Source organism: Microcebus murinus, chromosome X (assembly GCF_040939455.1).
Source record: "Microcebus murinus isolate Inina chromosome X, M.murinus_Inina_mat1.0, whole genome shotgun sequence".
NCBI classification, from domain to species: Eukaryota; Metazoa; Chordata; class Mammalia; order Primates; family Cheirogaleidae; genus Microcebus; species Microcebus murinus.
The window spans coordinates 126627454-126646737 of record NC_134136.1 but is presented as its reverse complement, the minus strand read 5'-3'; the positions used below and the strand labels follow the sequence as shown (position 1 = coordinate 126646737).

The following is a 19284-nucleotide window of genomic DNA, read 5'->3' as shown; positions in this document are numbered from 1 at the left end:
CTGGCCCATCTGATTGTCATCAGCACCCATCAGCCAAAGTGTGTGGGACCCTTAGAACCACCAGCACGTGACATCTGTGGTTCAGTGACAGCTCACAAGAACATATTATGCTGCCATCCTTTTTTCTATCTTAACTTACATTTCATGTAATTGAGATTTTAAAGAAGAGAAGCCTGTCTAACTCTCCTCGGTCCAATTATTCATCTAATGGAGGATTTTCTCCTCGGCACATTGTGTATCTCTTCTCTTATTTAAAAAATCCCTGAACCACCTAGGTCAGGGTATTGTAAATGACCTTCATTTATTCATTAACCAATGTTTCTTGGGTACCTACTTGGCTACCAGGCACTGTTTGAGGTGCTGGGCATACAATGTGGACACAGTCACTGCCCTCATGAAGTTATTTTGTCTAGAAGGAGATGGTACATAAAATAACTTCAGATATTGCTGAGTACTGTGGAGCAAATACAACAGGGTGTTGTGATAGTGAGGGCCCAAGGAGATGGTAAGGCCCAGCCACTTCAGGTCAAGTGGCGAAGGTGCCTCTGAGGGGCAGTAATGTGCTTGGAGTGGAGAAGGAGCCTTTGAGGCCAAGGGATCCAGGTGTAAGAGCTCTGGGGCAGAAAAGAGCTAGGATCCCTCCAGGCCTGGCAGACAGCCTGTGTGGCTGGAGTTTAGAGAATGTTGGAGAAAAGACAGAAGTTGTCAGGAGACAGATCGTGCAGGGTCTTATCGGGCACAGTGACAACTTTTATTATAAGTGGAAGGCGATTCTCCTCGAGGATTATTAAACCACTTTACTGGGATATAGTTGACATACGATATAATTCACCTGTTGCAAACATACAATTCAGTAGTTTTTAGTGTATTTACAGGGTTGCACAGCCATCACTGTAGTCAATTTTAGAACATGGCTATGACTTCAGAAAGAAACCCTATACCCTTTACCTATCACTTCCCAATTCCCCAAACCTTCTTGTTTCTACCTCTTACCCCAAAGCAACCACTGATCTCTTTCTGTCTACTTAGATTTCACTACTCTGAACATTTCATATCTGGAATCACTCGATAAGTGGACTTTATGTCTGACTTCTTTCACTAAGCATGTTTTCAAGGTTAATCCATGTTGCTTTCAGAATGCCTGTGCACCCTCACTGCATTCTGTGTCTCCCCTTTTCTCTGTAATCATCTTATGGGGGAACACACTTCTGATTTTGCCAAATAAAACTTCTTATGAGTGTCCCCATTTTCTGGGAATGCTGTGAGCACTGTATCGGTCAATTTGGGCTGCTATAACAAAATACTTTAGGTAATTCATAAAGAATCGAAATTTATTGCTTATAGTTCTGGGGGCTGGAAAATTCAAGATCAAGGTGCCAGCAGATTCAGTGTCTGGTGAAGGCTGTTCTCTGCGTCATAGATGGTGCCTTCTAGCTGCATCCTCACATGGTGGAAGGGACAAAAGGGCTGCCCCAAGCCTCTTTTATCTGGGCACTAATCCCATTCAGGAGTTTATTTTGAGAAAGGCTTCACAGAAATTGGTTTCTTTATTTTAGGACCTCACTGCTTTGATGAAGCTGACCTACTGTTGGTAGTCTTTGATAAGAGTCTACTGTTGGTAGACTTTTCTCATCTCAGTTATGGATAAGAGATCCTATTTAAAGACTCAGGACAAGAAAATCTGTAGTTAGTAGTTAAAAAGTACATAAATTTAAGCTCTTCTTCTATATCACTGCAGGCTCAGGTTGTGACAGAGCAACTGGTTCCACTTGCATGTAAGGACCATCCTCTCTTGAAATGGCATGTGCAAATATTCAGAGAAACCAGACTTTTCAGGAAACTGTGCATGGTAGGGCAGAACCCAACAAGGCTGTCGTAATTAAGACTGTGGTACTGGCATAATGTAGACCAGTGGAACAGAATTGAGAGTCTGAAAATAAACGTTTATATTTATGGTCAGTTAATTTTTTAAGACAGATAAACAAATATTTTTATACAAGAGCTGTTTGAGTTATACAAATTTTAAGTTAATATTTATATAAGTGGCAATTGCTTTTCTGCAAGTTGCTCAAATAATGGTTTCAGTGATGTAATTCCTCTTTTTTGCCTAACTAGTATCACAGTAATGTAAAGAACCTCATTTTGACAAGTAAGCTATACTCCTGCATTTTACAGGTGCAAAGTCAAATGGAAATTATAGACATAAAAACATCTCTAAATTGATGATGAGCTGGGTGAGATACACATCCACATACATACACGTATATACACACATACTTAATGACAGCAGGTTATCACATGTAGTTCTCTTACCATGAAAATCCATCTACTGGTGCAGCCTTCACATTAAGGTATGTATTAGGGTACCCAAAGCCTTTCTAAGGAGTAAGATGCGAACATCATTTTAAAGGAAAGACTTTCCATATTCTTAACGTCCATGAAGACTTTTTACTAAAATTGAACTGCGATAGAATGCATGTGCAGTTATGGTGTGGTCTCCTTTCCCAGTCCCCTTGCTATGGTTTGAATATCTGTCCCCTCCAAAACTCATATTGAAATTTAATTCTCAATGTAACAGTATTGAGAAGTGGGAGCTTTAAGAGGTGATTGGGTCATGAGGGCTCTGCCCTCATATAAATGGATTAATGCATTTATAGATTAACAGATTCATGGATTAATAGATTTATGGATTAATGGACTAATGGGTTCACATGGGAGTGGGACTGGTGGCTTTATAAGAAGAGGGAAGAGAAACCAGAGTTAGCACATTCACCCCCCCCCTTGCCATGTGATTTCCTGCATCACTGTGAGACTCTACAGAGAGTCCCCACCAGCAAGAAGGTCCTCACCAGATGTGGCCCCTTGACCTTGGACTTCTCAGCCTCCATAATTATAAGAAACAAATTCCTTTTCTTTACACATTACCCAGTTTCATGTATTCTGTTATAAGCAACAGAAAAGACATCCCTTTTTAAAAAATGTATTAAGGTAAAAAATTCATATAAAATTAACTATTTTATTTTTTAAATTTATTATATATAAGGTATATAACATATTATTAGATACATATAGATAGTAAATAGTTAGTATGGTGAAGCAAGTTAGTATGTCCATCATCTCACAGTTACCTATTTTATTGTGTGTGTGGCAAGAGCAGTTAAAATCTCATTTAGCAAAAATTCTGACTATGATACAATATTATTAACTATAGTCCTCATGTTGTACATTAGATTGCTAGACTTGTTTATCCTATGTATCTGCTACTTTGTATTTTTTGACCTTTCTTTTAAAATGAACCATTCAATGGCATTTTAGGACATTTTAGGACATCACAACATCATGCAACTAGCACCTCTATCCAGTTGCAAAACATTTCTATCACTCCAAAGTAAAATCCCTTACCCCCATTAAGCAGTTTCTCCTAAATCCTCCCTCATCATGTCCAAATTCAAGTAACCACCAACCTAGTTTTTCTATCTATAAATTTATTCTGGGTATTTCATATAAGAGGTGTGTGACCTTTTGTGTCTGACTTATTTCATGTAGCATGTTTTGGAGGCACATTCATGTGGTAGCATTTATCAGTACTTCATTCCTTTTTATGGTTGAGTACTATTCCATTGTGTAGATCAGGTGTCTTGAAACTACAGCCTGCGGGCCACATGTGAGTATTTTTGCCCTTTTTTTTTTTATTTCGGCATATTATGGGGGTACAGTATTAAGGTTTCAATAAATGCCCATTTCTCCCCCTCCCCCCACAAGTCTGAGTCTCCATCATGACCATCCCCCAGATGGTGCACATCTCACTCATTATGTATGTATATACACTCCCCCCTCCCCCCTCCCACCTGCCCAATACCCTATTACTGTAGTACCTATGTGTCCACTTAGGTGCTAATCAGTTAATACCAGTTTGCTGGAGAATATATCTGGTGCTTGTTTTTCCATTCTTGGGATACTTCACTTAGTAGTATGGGTTCCAGCTCTAACCAGGAAAATATAAGATGTGCTATATCACCGTTGTTTCTTTTTTTTTTTTTTTTTTTTGAGACAGAGTCTCGCTTTGTTGCCCAGGCTAGAGTGAGTGCCGTGGCGTCAGCCTAGCTCACAGCAACCTCAAACTACTGGGCTCAAGGGATCCTCCTGCCTCAGCCTCCCAAGTAGCTGGGACTACAGGCATGTGCCACCATGCCCGGCTAATTTTTTGTATATATTAGTTGGCCAATTAATTTCTTTCTATTTATAGTAGAGACGGGGTCTCGCTCTTGCTCAGGCTGGTTTCGAACTCCTGACCTCGAGCAATCCGCCCGCCTCGGCCTCCCAGAGAGCTAGGATTACAGGCGTGAGCCACCGCGCCCGGCCTCACCGTTGTTTCTTAGAGCTGAATAGTACTCCATGGTATATATATACCACATTTTATTAATCCATTCTTGGATTCATGGGCACTTGGGCTGTTTCCACAGCCTTGCAATTATGAATTGTGCTGCTATAAACATTCGAGTGCAGGTGTCTTTTTTGTAGAGTGTCATTGGATCATTTGGGTAGATGCCCAGCAATGGGATTGCTGGATGAAATGGTAGATTCACTTGTATCGCTTTAAGGTATCTCCATATTGCTTTCCACAGAGGTTGAACTAGTTTGCAGTCCCACCAGCAGTGTAGGAGTGTTCCCCTCTCTCCGCAACCACGCCAGCATTTATTGTTTGGAGATTTTTTGATAAAGGCCATTCTCACTGGGGTTAAGTGATATCTCATTGTGGTTTTGATTTGCATTTCCCTGATGATTAGAGATGTTGAGCATTTTTTCATATGTTTGTTGGCCATTCTTCTGTCTTCTTTAGAAAAGTTTCTGTTCAAGTCCTTTGCCCACTTTTTAATGGGGTTATTTGATTTTTTCTTCCTGATTTTCGTAAGTTCTAAGTATATTCTAGTTATCAGTCCCTTATCGGATGCATAGGATGCAAAAATTTTCTCCCATTCTGTAGGTTGTCTGTTTACTTTCATGACTATTTCTTTGGCTGTGCAGAAGCTTTGTAGTTTGATCATGTCCCATTTATTTATTTTTGTTGCTGCTGTGATTGCCTTTGGGGACTTCTACATAAACTCTTTGCCCAGGCCGATGTCTAGGAGAGTGTTTCCAACTTTTTCCTCTAGAGTTCTAATAGTTTCATACCTTAGGTTTAAGTCTGTTATCCAGCGTGAGTTGGTTTTTGTGAGAGGTGAAAGGTGTGGGTCCTGTTTTAGCCTTCTACAGGTGGCTATCCAGTTTTCCCAGCACCATTTATTGAAAAGGGATTCTTTTCCCCAGCGTATGTTTTTGTCTGCTTTGTCAAAGATGAGATGGCTATATGAGGATGGTTTTATATCAGGATTCTCACATCTGTTCCACTGGTCAATATTCCTATCTTTGTGCCAATACCATATTGATTTAATTACTACAGCTTTGTAGTATAGTTTGATATCTGGCATATTAATACCTCCCATTTTGTTTTTGTTGCCTAGAATTGCTCTTGATATTCGGAGTCTTCTTTGGTTCCATACGAAGCGTAAAATTATTTTTTCTATATCTGTGAAGAATGCTGATGGGATTTTAATAGGTATTGCATTGAATCTGTAGATTAGTTTGGGTAGTATAGACATTTTGATGATATTGAGTCTGCCGATCCATGAGCATGGTATGGATTTCCATCTGTTTACATCCTCTGCTATTTCCTTCCTCAGTGTTTCATAGTTCTCCCTGTAGAGGTCTTTTATGTCCTTGGTTAAGCATATTCCTAGGTACTTTAGTTTCTTTGTTGCTATTGTGAAGGTAATTGAGTCTTTGATTTGGTTCTCAATTAGATTGTTGTTGGCGTATATGAATGCCTCTGATTTCTGTGTATTAATTTTGTATCCTGAGACTTTACTAAATTCATTGATCAGTTCCAGGAGTTTCTTGGTTGAATATTTGGGGTTTTCAAGATACAGTATCATATCATCAGCAAACAGTGAAAGTTTGATCTCTTCTGCCCCTATTTGGATACTTTTGATTCCATTTTCCTGTCTGATTGCTGTAGCCAAGACTTCCAGCACTATGTTGAACAGAAGTGGAGATAGTGGGCAGCCTTCTCTGGTTCCAGTTCTAAGTGGGAATGATTTCAATCTTTCCCCATTCAGTATGATGTTGGCTATGGGTCTGTCATATATGGCTTGTATCATTTTTAGGTATGTCCCTTCTATGCCTATTTTCTTAAGTGTTCGTATCATGAAAGGGTGTTGAATTTTGTCAAAAGCTTTTTCTGCATCTATTGAAAGAATCATGTGGTCTTTGTTTTTGCTTCTGTTTATGTGGTGAATTGCATTTATAGATTTACGTATGTTGAACCATCCCTGCATCCCTGGGATGAAGCCCACTTGGTCATGGTGGATTATTTTTTTGATAAGTGTCTGGATTCGGTTAGCTAAGATTTTGTTGAAAATTTTTGCATCTATATTCATTAGGGATATTGGTCTGTAGTTTTCTTTCTTTGTTGCATCCTTTCCTGGTTTTGGTATCAGAGTAATATTCGCTTCATAAAAGGTGTCGGGGAGGTTTCCGTTCTTCTCGATGTTGTGGAATAGTTTCTGCAAGATAGGTACTAGTTCTTCTTTGTAAGTATGGTACAATTCAGGTGTGAAGCCATCTGGACCGGGACTTTTCTTTTTAGGGAGATTTTTAATTGCTGTTTCTATTTCAGCTGTTGAGATTGGTCTGTTCAGGGAATCTATTTCTTCCTGGTTGAGCCTAGGGAGGCTGTGTGTTTCTAGAAATTTGTCCATTTCCTCCATATTTTCCAGTTTGTGTGCATAAAGATTTTTGTAGTATTCATAAATTATATGTTGTATCTCTTTGGGATCAGTTGTGATATCTCCTTTTTTATTCCTGATGGAGCTTATTAGATATTTCTCTGTTCTGCTTTTCGTTAGCTTAGCCAATGGTGTGTCAATTTTGTTTATTTTTTCACAGAACCAACTTTTTGTTTTATTAATCTCCTGAATAGCTTTCCTGTTTTCAATTTCGTTTAGTTCTGATTTGATCTTGTTGATTTCACTTCTTCTGCTGGGTTTGGGGTTGGTCTGTTCTTCTTTTTCCAGCTCTTTGAGTCGTTTCATTAGATTGTCTATTTGTGATCTTCTTGCCTTTTGGTTATAGGCATTTATGGAGATAAACTTTCCTCTCAGAACTGCTTTAGCTGTGTCCCAGAGGAGTTGATAACTTGTCTCTCCATTGTCGTTTTCTTCATAGAAGTTTTTTATTTCCGTCTTGATTTCTTCATTTACGAAGTAATCATTTAGTAGGAGGTTGTTTAATTTCCACGTTTTTGTGTAGAAATGTGAGTTTCTGTTAGGGTTGATTTCTAGTTTTATTCCACTGTGATCTGAGAAGGTACATGGTATGATTTCTATTTTTTTAAATTTCTTGAGATTTTCTTTGTGTCCTAGGATATGATCAATCTTAGAGAATGTCCCGTGAGCTGATGAGAAGAACGTATATTCAGTGGATTTTGGGTAGAATGTTCTGTAGATGTCTGTCAGACCCAATTGTTCTAGAGTTTTGTTTAAGTCCATTATTTCTTTATTAATTTTCTGTTTGGAGGATATGTCTCGTGCCGTCAGTGGGGTGTTGAAATCTCCGGCGATTATGGAGTTGCTGTTAATCCATTTGCTTAGCTCCAGTAAGGTTTGCTTTATGAATCTGGGTACACCTATGTTGGGTGCATATATATTTAAAATTGTTGTCTCTTCTTGTTGGACTGTGCCCTTCACCATTATATAATGACCCTCTTTATCTTTTACTGCTTTTGTTGGTTTAAAAACTAAATCGTCTGAAATTAGAACTGCCACGCCAGCCTTCTTTTGGCTTCCATTTGCTTGGAATATTGATCTCCACCCTTTTATTTTTAGTCTATGTGCATCCTTGCAGGTTAAATGTGTTTCCTGAAGACAGCATATACTTGGCCTGTATTTTCTTATCCATTCAGCCAGCCTATGTCTGTTGAGTGGAGAGTTTAAGCCATTCACATTTATTGAGAGAACTGATAGGTAAGGTAGATTACTGATCATTCTGTTGGGTTGGATGTTGTTGCTATGATTTCTGTCTTGAGCCATTGTAATATCTGGCCTTTAATATCTTTGGGTTTTGGTTGTTTTTATATCCGTGGATTATTATTATGATGTTCCGTGCATAACGCTGTTTTAAGTACTTCTTGTAGGGCTGGTCTTGTCTTGGTGAATTCTCTGAGCCTTTGCTTGTCTGAGAATGTTTTTATTTCTCCTTCATATACGAAGCTTAGTTTTGCAGGGAATAATATTCTAGGCTGGGCATTGTTTTGTTTCAAAAGAGTGAGAATGGGGCCCCAGTCTCTCCTTGCTTGTAAAGTCTCATTAGAGAAGTCTGATGTTATTCCAATTGGCTTTCCCTTGTATGTCACTTGCTTCTTTTGTCTTACAGCTCTTAGAAGGGCCTCTTTAGTTCATACTTTGGTCAGTCTGATGACTGCATGACGTGACGTCTTCCTGCTTGCATTGAATCTCCCAGGGGTCCTCTGAGCTTCTTGAACTTGTATATCGAGATTTTGAGCAAGGCCTGGGAAATTTTCCTCTATTATATCTTCAAAAAGCTTGTCCAGCCCTTGAGCGTTGTCTTCCTCCCCTTCGGCTAAACCTATGACCCTCACGTTAGGTTTTTTCACATAATCCCACAGCTCTTGTAGGCTTTGGTCTTTTCTCTTGTTTCTCTACTGTATTTCTGTGACTGATTTATTTAATTGGAAGGTGTTATCTTCAAGCTCTGAGATTCTTTCTTCTGCTTGATCTACCCTGTTCTTGAGACTTTCCACAGTATTTTGTAGTTCTCTGAGTTGATTCTTCATCTCCAGGACTTCGGGTAAAGTTTTCTTCACTGTGTCAATCTCTTTGTTGTACCTTTGTTCCATTTCTTGGAGGTTTTTTGTGTTTTCTTGGTGTTGGTTATTGAGTTGTTGTTGCAGCTGGGTGAGTGTTCTTATGATCCACATACGAAATTCCTCTTCTGTCATATTGGTTGCCTGATTTTGGTCGGTGTCCGTTTCTAAGGGGCTGGTGCTCTTCCTTGGGGGTGTGTTTTCCGTTTGGTTCTTCATATTTCCTGAGTTCTTTCGCTGATTTCTTCCCATGTCGATCAGTTGTTGTTTCTTTCCTTAGGTTACTGTTTTGGTATTCACACACCTTGTTTAGTTTCTGAGGCGTTAGGTGGTGCCTGTGGGTGAAATTGGACCACTCCCTGTATATTGAGTCAGTGGATGCCGTCGAAAGGCTGTGCAAGATGCCGTCCCTGTCAGTAGGTGGCGTTTGCTTGGAGGAACAGGCTATGGTGTTGATTTTGAGTCCTGTTATCAGCTCTCGTTCTGGGCGGAGCTGGGTTGGATAAGCCTGCCCTCAGGCCGTTAGCAGGGTTCAAAGTTCTGTTCTCAGCCCCCAGGGAAAGCTTTCAGCTGGAGGCTGGAATGGTCCTGCTCAGCCAGAAAGTCTGGGTGTGGGGGTGGGGCTGTCTGAGACCCGCAGTCTGCAGCAGGCCTCGCTTCTTTCCACCCTCTCCAACTCTGCAGCTACTCCTGGGCCTCTGCCAGCAGGCCAGACCACAAGCCACCAGGCCTCCCCGGACTGTGATGCCGGCGGGGAGGTTCCCTGCACAGGAATGCCACCTGGGTTGGGCGCACAGCCTCCTCCTGGGAGGAGGGTTGCCCTCTAGGGCGCCGATCCACCCCTGGAGGCACAGAGCCCTCAGTAGGCTGTTCACGTATAGCCCTTCTGTGCCCCGGGCAATGCTAGCCCTCGGTGCAGGGGATCTGGTCTGTAGGTCCGACCTCTGGGTCCCAGAGTTCAAACTGTATTCCCACCAGGGAGAGGATTTCCGGTCCTAATTCACCCACAGGGAGCCCAAGCTGGGTCTATGTCTCTCAGCCTCTGAGTCGGCACCGTTTTCCTGGGAACACGGTGCCAGCAGCACCTGGGAGGGCGGGTGGGGTCCCAAACGGGAAGGTCCCGTTCCCTGGAGGTGCCTCCGGCTGGTGGCTGTATTGTCTCTCTGGGCAGCCGCGGGTAGCGTCGGCGGAGGGGAGGAGGAGGCAATATGGCGCCTGCCGCGCGGCTCGGGTCTGTGCACACGGAGGTGCCCGGAGGAAGTTGGGAACCTGGTGCCACATCTGCTACAGGCTCACTGTTGGCAGTCGGCGGCAGTCTCTGGGCTGGTGTCCGCAGGTCTCTCCACCCGCTGGGGAGCCCACCAGCAGTCCCGAATGCAGGGGAGGGGAAACAGCAGATCCACCTACCCTTGCCGCTGGTCTCCGGGCTGCTCCGGTGTTCTCAGCCTCCAGTTCTCCTCCGCAGCCTCCTCCCGTGGAGTCTCCCGGGGTCTCAGGTACCCCTCCTTCCGGCCCTTGTCCACTGTATGCTCGTCTTCTTGCTTCTTTCCTCTAGTTTCTGCTAGAATCGGTCTTTTCTCTAGAGACCCTCTGTCTGGCGGTGTTATTCGTCCGCCATCTTGTAATCGTGTTTTTGATAAAGTCTCTGTGTCCTGGGGCATCAATAATAGTCACATAATATTTGCTGGTCTCAAATTTCCACAGGGAGATATCAATGGTGATAACACGCTCACGCTCAGCTTTCAGTTTATCCAAGACCCAGGCATACTTGAAGGAGCCCTTTCCCATTTCAGCGGCCTCCTTCTCAAATTTTTCGATGGTTCTTTTGTCGATCCCACCACATTTGTAGATCAGATGGCCAGTAGTGGTGGACTTGCCCGAATCTACGTGTCCGATGACGATGATGTTGATGTGGGTCTTTTCCTTCCCCATTTTGGTTTTTATGGGTGGTTTTCACGGCACCTGTGTTCTGGCAGCAAACCCGTTGCGAAAAAGTCATTGATTGTTCTATATTGCTTTCCTATTTTCAATTTCATTTATTTTTGTTCTTGCATTTTTTGTATCTCTTTTCTTTGGTTTTATTTTTCTAGTATATGGGTAGCTTTTTCTAGTATGTTGTGTTAGTAATGTGGACTATTGATCCTGAGACCTTTCTTTATCTCTAACTTAAGCGTTTAGTATTGTAAACTTCCCTCTGAATACTGCTTTAGCTGCATCTCACGTTTTTTGATATGTTGTATTTTCATTTACAAATAGTTCTATGTATTTTTAATAATTTCCTTTGAGACCTTTTCTTTGACCTTTGTTTTATTTAGAAGTATGTTGTTTAATTTCCAAGTGTTTAGAGATTTTCTTATTTTTTGTTTTTTTGTTTCTAATTTGAATTATGCAGAGTGGAGTCTCTTTGACCATAATGGATTCAAACTTTTGAAATTTGTTTTTTGGTCCAGGATATGATCCCTGGTGAATAGTCCATTGATGGTTAAACAATTGTTTGTTCTGCTGTGATTCGGTGGAGTGTCCTATTATCCGATTAAATGCCGTTGGTTGATTTTGTTGTTCATTTCTTCTGTATCCTTGCAGATTTTCAATCTGGTAGCTCTACCGGTTGCTGAGAATGGAGTGTTTGAAGTTTCCAACTATAAACGTGGATTGGTTTATTTCTCCTTTCAGCTCTATCAGGTTTTTACTTCATGTGCTTTGAGACTCCGTTGTTAGAAGCATACATATTTAGGATTGTTATATGTCTTCCTGGTAGCTTGATCCTTTTATTATTATGTAATATCCTCTTTACTCCTGCTAAGAACTGTTGGGTCATGACTTACTATATTTTTTACACTTTCTTTGCAGAAGATTCAGACCTATATTTCTTTGATCCATGGACAACACTGAGGCCCTCTCCAAAAATGATAGGCAATGCATTTTAAATGGCCTTGGGCAGTTTGGCCATCAAATTATTGATCTATAAAAGTTATTGAGGTTCCCCCCCCCCAACATTGTTGTTTCTCTTCTGGGTGCTTGCTGTATACAGCACTGTTTCTGCCTTTTCCCTCTATTAACTTCAATAGTAGGAACAGTTATAGCACAGTCTTCTGAAGTTTAGAAAGTAATTAGAAAACTCGTGAAGGCCATGCTGTGTAAATTGAGTGAAAGGAACCCATATTTTTAAAGGAGTCTGGTTTTGCCCAAAGAACTAATATTTACAACAGTAACCACACTTATATAAAATTGTGTATGTGTTGTAACCATTTTCAGTTTATAAGATATTCCCATTCTCTACTGAGAATGTAACCTTAGTTCATCCCAGGGCAGTATTATCTATGGCTTAAGTGCCAGGTTTGACAGTGGTGGAACTGAGGCTTAGAAATCTCAAGGGTCACATTCAAGTTGTAGAACTCCCTGGTCTGTGTGGTCATGTCCCACAAATCTGGGCTCAAGTCCTAGCTTTACACTCACCTGGTCATGTGGGACTGCATCTGTCTGGTATTCCCCATCCACTGAAGAAAAGTGAACATAACCCACATCATTTAAACCTTTACATCTCTGTCATCTATATCAAAGTGCGTCTTCAGAGGTGATACAGAGGCCTCAAGGACCAAGATAAGGGTACTCTATTCATGTGACTTCCCTGAGCCATAAGTAGCTATTGCCTTTTGTTCCTAAATTTGCTTCCTTTGCTGTCCTCCTTCCCTCTTTTAGAGAAATGGGACCATATCACCACCACCACAACCAAGAGGCCAGCAACCCCTAGAGCTCTAGCAAATCCTGCAGGTAAGGTGGCTACTCTGAAGAGGGCAGTAAGGGAGGATCCCATGGAGCTCGCTCTGGGACAGTATCCAAATGAGCTACCCATAGATTAACTAATTGTGTCTTTTGTTTTGGGACCCCTGAAGTTGATGATTTTGACTTGGCTGATGCTTTAGATGATCGAAATGATCGAGATGATGGCCGTAGGAAACCGAGTGCAGGAGGAAGAGGTAAGTCCTGCCTTGCTGAAACTACCGGGCAGCTCTGCAGCTCCCTGGTTGGGTCCTGTCTCATTAACTACAACAGCCCACAGAGCCACCCTGGGCCTGGCAGAGCTCAGGGCACTTCCAGCCACAGGAAAACCCGAAAACAGTGGTTCTCAAACTTTTTGGTCTCTGGACTCCCCAAATCATTGAGGATCTCAAGAACTTTTGTTTATGTGGGTCACACCTCTTGATATTCACCATCTTAGGACTTAAAATTGAAAAACTTTCAACATTTGTTAATCTAGAATGAACAACACTAAACCCACAGTCTTAACATAAAATATTTTTATGAGAAATAAGTGTGTTTGGCAAGACAAAAACAAAATCTAGTGAGAAGAGTGGTATTATTTTCTATTTTTTGCAAACTCCTCTGATGTCCAGCTCGATAGATGACAGCTGGATTCTCACCTCCACTTCTCTGTTCGGTTGTGAGATGATGTTTTGCTTTAAGTATATGAAGAAAGTCCGGCCTCACACCCATATGCAGTGGGGGAAGGGAGGAATATATTAATAGACTTTTTGGATGATTGTGGACCTTCTTTGATAGAACAGCAAAACTCAACCGGTGGCTGTTTCTTACAGGTTAAGTACAGTGTGGAATGTGCAACTCAGTCAGTGAACTTTCCACACTTGGTTCCACGGGATCCTGTAGCCCTTTCAATGTGTCTTTTTGCCCATTCATGATTTTGTGATGTTGTACATAAGTTACTTGGAAAATATTGGTATCCTGAGGTTTTTTGAGCTTCCAAGTAAGCCACGTTTCATTATGCAAAACAAAAAAATCACATGTATTCATATCATGACCCAGCTCATTAAAAGAAGTCTGTAAGTATTAGGAAGCTGTTAAACGCACAGTGGTTGATATAGGTTTTCAGAATTCTAATTTTTTTTTTTGAGTGGCGCCATGTTTTATTACCTTTTCAAATATACAAACACAGTTCCTAGTGTTAGGGACCGACCTTCCACAGCCCCACCGGACAGAAAAGCAGAGACATCGAGGATGCAATCACACAAGAGGAGGTTTATTTTCTGGCTAGCCAGGGTCCAAGCCCCAGAGCACCAACGCAGTGGCCACTCTCACAGGCAAGGACCCCGACCGGAACAACGGCATGCCTTTTATCCCCATGGTGCACAAGCTGCGCACAAGCCGACTACGCATGGATCATGCGTTGACCTTTAAAATGATTCGTTGCCCACTATTGCCTTTTGAAATAATTGGCGGGTTGGTTGCCCTCTATTGCCTGATGGGCCAGTTGCCCGTGCTTCAATGACCTCATCCCATAATTCCCCATACAGCGGTGTAGCAAGCAAGCAATGACCAGAAGCAAAAGTTTGCAGTTAGCTCATTGCCCCACCCAAGTAAATTCCGGACAATTGGAAAAATTCCTCTGCCCTTCCTCTGTTCTACAAATTCTTCTGCCCTTCCTCTGCCCTACATTCCCCCCTTTCTCTAGGTAGCAGACGAGCACTCTTGCTCGTCCTCAAGGTCTCTTAGGTGCTCTAGTTCTATAGCACTTGACCACAGGTGCTAATATTGTTGTTGCAATACTAGTAGCTGGACAGTGTTTATCCGTTCTTTCACAAAAGCTACTAGTCTATTAATTACACATGGCGCGGAAGTAAGGACTAAGATTAGCATAATGAGTGGGCCTAGTAGGGTGGATGGTAGCGTTGTTAACCAGGGGGAACTGTTAAACCAAGACTCAAACCAACCTGCTTGCTGTTCATATTCCCGTTTGCGGCGGGCAAGCCCTTCCCTGACCTTAGCTATAGGTTCTCTAGCAACTCCCGTATGGTCTGCATAGAAACAACATTCTTCTTTGAGGGCAGCACATAGTCCTCCTTGCTGGAGGAATACTAGATCTAACCCCGTCCGGTTCTGGAGCACTACCTCGGATAGGGAGGTTAGTGACTTTTCTAGGTGTGAGATTGAATCTTCTATCCTTGCAATATCTTCATCAACAGCTGCCCTCAGAGTATTAAACCCTCTTTGCTGCATTGCCAGAGAAGAGATACTAGTTCCTGCCCCTATTGCCCCTAAGCCAAAAAGAATAGCCAGGGTTATGGCTGTGAAGGGCTCTCTTTTTCTTTCAAAAATTAGGTTGGTGACTCTTTGCCCTACTATGCCCTCATACCCGTCCATGTTTGTCACCCAGTCAGTCTTTAGATGCCACAACCCGAGTCCGAGTCAGCAGTCCTGGACTGTCGCCGCCACGCGGGTCAGTCTGATCTTCAGAGGATTCTTCGCGTCTGCAGTTGCTTTCCACTGGTCCTGGCACTGCTCCTGGTCTTTTTTATTAGCAGGTCTCACGTGGGAGTGGTGTATCCAGGTCGCTACTATTCTATCGACCTTAAGAGCAGTGGGGGTAACAAGAATAATTTGATAGGGGCCCTTCCACCTCAGCTCGAGCGTTCTGCTGTTATGCCGTTTAACCCACAACCAGTCGCCCGGCTGGTGTGGGTGAAGTGGGTGTCTGGCACCCTCCTCCTCAGGCCGGTAGATAGTACGGAAGGCCGGCCATACTTGACTGTGGACACTTTGCAGAGCCTGAACCACTTGTAACACTTCTTTGGGATGTCCCGGAAGAGCCTCAGGGCTCATCCTAAGAACTACAGGAGGGGGTGTGCCGTACGTGATTTCAAAAGAGGTTAAAACCCAAGTGATAACGGGTGTTCTGGGCTCGGAACAGGGCAAAGGGAAGGAGGGTCACCCAGTCTCCGCCAGTCTCCAGGGCCAGTTTAGTGAGGGTCTCCTTTATTGTTCAATTTATTCACTCTACCTGCCCAGAGCTCTGGGGATTATATGCACAATGTAATTTCCAATCTATCCCCATAGCCTGGGCCAGCCCTTGACTAACCTGACAGACAAACGCAGGTCCATTGTCTGATCCTATCCCTCCCGGCAGTCCATACCTGGGGACTATTTCTTCTAATATTTTCTTAGCTACTGTCAAAGCTGTTTCTCCTTTCGTAGGGAAGGTTTCTACCCATCTGGAAAACCATGACCAGTAAATCTCTATCTATCTACCAGTAAATATCTATCTACCATGACCAGTAAATATCGGTACCCGTATTTTCCAGGCTTGACCTCTGTGAAATCCACTTCCCAAAATAGTCCTGTCTGCCTCCCCCTTTCCCTCGTACCTGCGTGGGTCCCTCTGGTCCTCCCCGGCTGCATGACCTGACAGGCTCAGCAACTTTTGACGATGTCATCTGGAACCCGTCCTTGTGACTTGAACCTTAGTTGAGCAGTGTCCAGCAGTTGCAGCATCTTTCTCTTCCCTAGATGTGTGGTCTGATGCAGGTGTTCTAACAGGTGGCGTCCTAAGAGTTCTGGCACTATTAGGCGATGCCCTTCGTCCCGCAACCAGCCATCTTCACTTTTGCTTACACGTAGCTGCTCTGAGGCCCAGACCTCATCTACACTGGAATAGTCCGGCAGAGGAGGCAACTGTCCCATGCCCGGGGGTGGCAGGCTAAGGTGCAGGATGTTTGGCTGCGGAGTGCCTTCTGCAGCCTTCTTAGATTCAGCGTCCGCTCTCCGATTGCCCCGTGCTTCCACTGAATCCCCGCTCTGGTGTCCCGGGGTATGGACTACCGCCACTGCCTTTGGCAGCAAAACAGCCTCCAGTAAGTGGAGTATTTCAGGCTTGTGCTTAATTTCTTTTCCCTCTGCCGTGATGAAGCCCCTTTCGCTGTAGAGGGCCCCATGTATGTGCACAGTCCCAAAGGCATAGCGGCTGTCAGTGTACACCGTCAGCCTTTTTCCTCGGGCCTGGCTAAGAGCCTCCGTCAGCGCTATTAGTTCTGCCTTCTGAGCAGATGTCCGTTGCGGAAGGCATGCCGCCCAGATAAGTTTACCTTGGTCATCTACTATGGCCGCCCCTGCGTACCTGCTTCCGTCCCGGATGAAACTGCTTCCGTCCGTGAACCAGGTCAGGTCGCTACCTGGAAGGGGGCGATCCTTCAAGTATCTACGGGTTGTCCGGGTCTCGACTAGGATCTCAGGGCAATCATGTTCAGGTGCGGCTGCATTGGGGGTTGGCAGAAGCGTAGCCGGATTCAACGCGGCAGGGATCCGGAACTCAGTGCGGGGTGCGTCCAGCAAAAGTCCTTGGTAATGAGTCAGCCTCGCATTTGTGATCCACCTTCCCGGTGGCTGCTTCAGAACCCCCTCTATGGCGTGCGGGGTGGTGATCTGCAGCTGCTGCCCTAAGGTGAGCTTATCAGCGTCTCTGACCAACAGGGCCGTGGCTGCGATGATTCGCAAGCATGCTGGCCACCCCGCTGCCACCGGATGTAGTTTTTTTTTTTTGACAAGTACGCCACCGGTCTCTTCCAGGGTCCCAGGGCCTGCGTGAGTACCCCCTTGGCTATTCCCCTCTTCTCGTCTATGAACAGGTGAAACACTTTTGTAGGATCAGGGAGTGCTAGGGCCGGGGCTTCCAGCATGGCTGTCCTCAGGGCCTGAAAAGCGTCTTCCATTTGCACAGTCCACTCCCATGCTCGCCCTGCCTTACACCCTTCATACAGAGGTCGTGCCTTTTCCACGAACCCTGGAATCCAGAGGTGGCAGGAACCCACCGACTCCAGGAATTCCCTCAGTTCTCTGCTCAAGGCTGAAGTGGGTATCTTTAACACAGTCTGCTTCATTGCTTCGGTTAGCCACTTTCGGCCACCTTTTATTTTATATCCCAAATAGGTGACTTCATCCTTGCAAATTTGAGCCTTCTTTGCACTGGCTCAGTACCCCAACTCGCCTAATACTTTGAATAAGTTTTGGGTGCCCTCTAGGCAGGCCCGGGGGTTAGGTGCAGCTAACAGCAAGTCATCCCCGTACTGCAGCAGAGTCACCTCTGGGTGATTAGTTCGGTACTAACCAAGGTCATCATGGAGGGCCTGGTTGAACAGGGTAGGCGAGTTTTTAAACCCCTGGGGCAGTCTCGTCTAAGTCAGCTGCCCATGAATTTTCTCTCTTCTTCCTGCCACTCAAAGGGAAAATCTCCTGGCTGCGTGTCGCCACCGCCAGGCTAAAGAAGGCATCCTTTAGGTCTAGGACGGTATACCAAGACAGTGTGGGAGAGAGAGAGCTCACAGAGTATAGGGGTTAAGGACTGTGGGGTGGATATCCAGGTCCCTTGCATTGACTTCCCTGAGGTCTTGCACAGGCCTATAGTCCTTACCCCCCCCCCCCCGTTTCTTCACCGGCAACGGGGGTGTTCCAGGCCGACTGGCATTTGCCGAGAATCCCACTGTCCAGGAGTCTCCGAAGGTGAGGGCGTAATTCCCACTCTGGCTTCCTGGGACATGGGGTACTGTCTGACTCGGGCTGGCTCGGCTCCGGGTTTTAACTCAACGTAAAGAGGCGGCCAGTGTTTTGCCCATCCTGTGCCCCCTGTCTCGGCCCACGCTATGGGAAATTCATAGAGCCATTGCTCCATGCCTTCCTCTCTGCTTTTTGTGGGCTAATACAGTCTATATTCATCTGCCTGTGTCAGGGTCAGGATCTGAGTGACCCGGGGGCTGTTGATGAGATTGCCTTTATTATCAGTTATTATTACTCCCTCTTCTTCAAAATGAACTTGAGCCTTAAGCGTGGTAAGGATGTCTCTTCCCAGTAGCGGCGTGGAACACTCAGGGATGACCATAAAGGCATGACTCACTTGTCCTGAACCCAAATCCAATCTCCGCCGTGTGGTTCACCGATATAGTTTGGCTCCTGTTGCCCCCTGCACCCAACTGGTCTTACTGGACAGTTTTCCTGTATCTTCCGTTAGTACCGAATGTTCTGCTCCTGTATCTATGAGGAAGCTGACTGGGTTCCCCTCCATTTGCCAAGTTACCCTAGGTTCAGGGAGGGGACCGAACTCCGTCTTCCCTATTCGTCTGTCACCTGTCCTGCAACCATGACTTTTTCAGGACCTCCAAGTCTTCGCCCCCCCTTCTTTTTGGGGTACTCTCGGGCCCAATGCCCATGCTCCTTGCAATTGGCACATTGATCCTTCCTAGCCTCTCCTGCCGGGGCCTTTCCCTATCCTCTGACCCTATCTGCCCCCCTCTTGTGGGGGCTAGCAGGATTTTAGCCATCTCTCTGTTTGCTTTCCATGCTTCCCCAGCTTGGAATTTCCTATCTTCTATCCTGATCCTCTCTAACCTCTCTTCTGGCATCTCTCTATTGTTATAGACCTTCTCCGCCACTTCTAACAGGTCCTGCAGAGTCTTCTTGCCTAATCTATCTATTCTCTGCACCTTGCACCTAATGTCGGGGGCCGCCTGATTGACAAACGCCATCATAACAGTGGCTTATTCTCCTCCATTGTGGGATCTATGGGGGTGTACTGCTGGAAGGCC

General features: G+C 44.4%; 1 protein-coding gene across 6 annotated transcripts in view; it reads left to right on the top strand.

Annotated features, from left to right (window-relative positions):
• The window catches only part of CD99L2 (CD99 molecule like 2), a 110379-nt gene that overhangs the window by 62722 nt on the left and 28373 nt on the right, over positions 1 to 19284 (top strand). For all 6 annotated transcript variants that reach the window (XM_075999541.1, XM_012753337.2, XM_075999540.1 and 3 more), the window contains exons 3-4: positions 12620 to 12691; positions 12814 to 12897. In XM_075999541.1, the coding sequence (XP_075855656.1) occupies positions 12620 to 12691; positions 12814 to 12897 (156 nt within the window). The remainder of the gene's footprint in view (positions 1 to 12619; positions 12692 to 12813; positions 12898 to 19284) is intronic.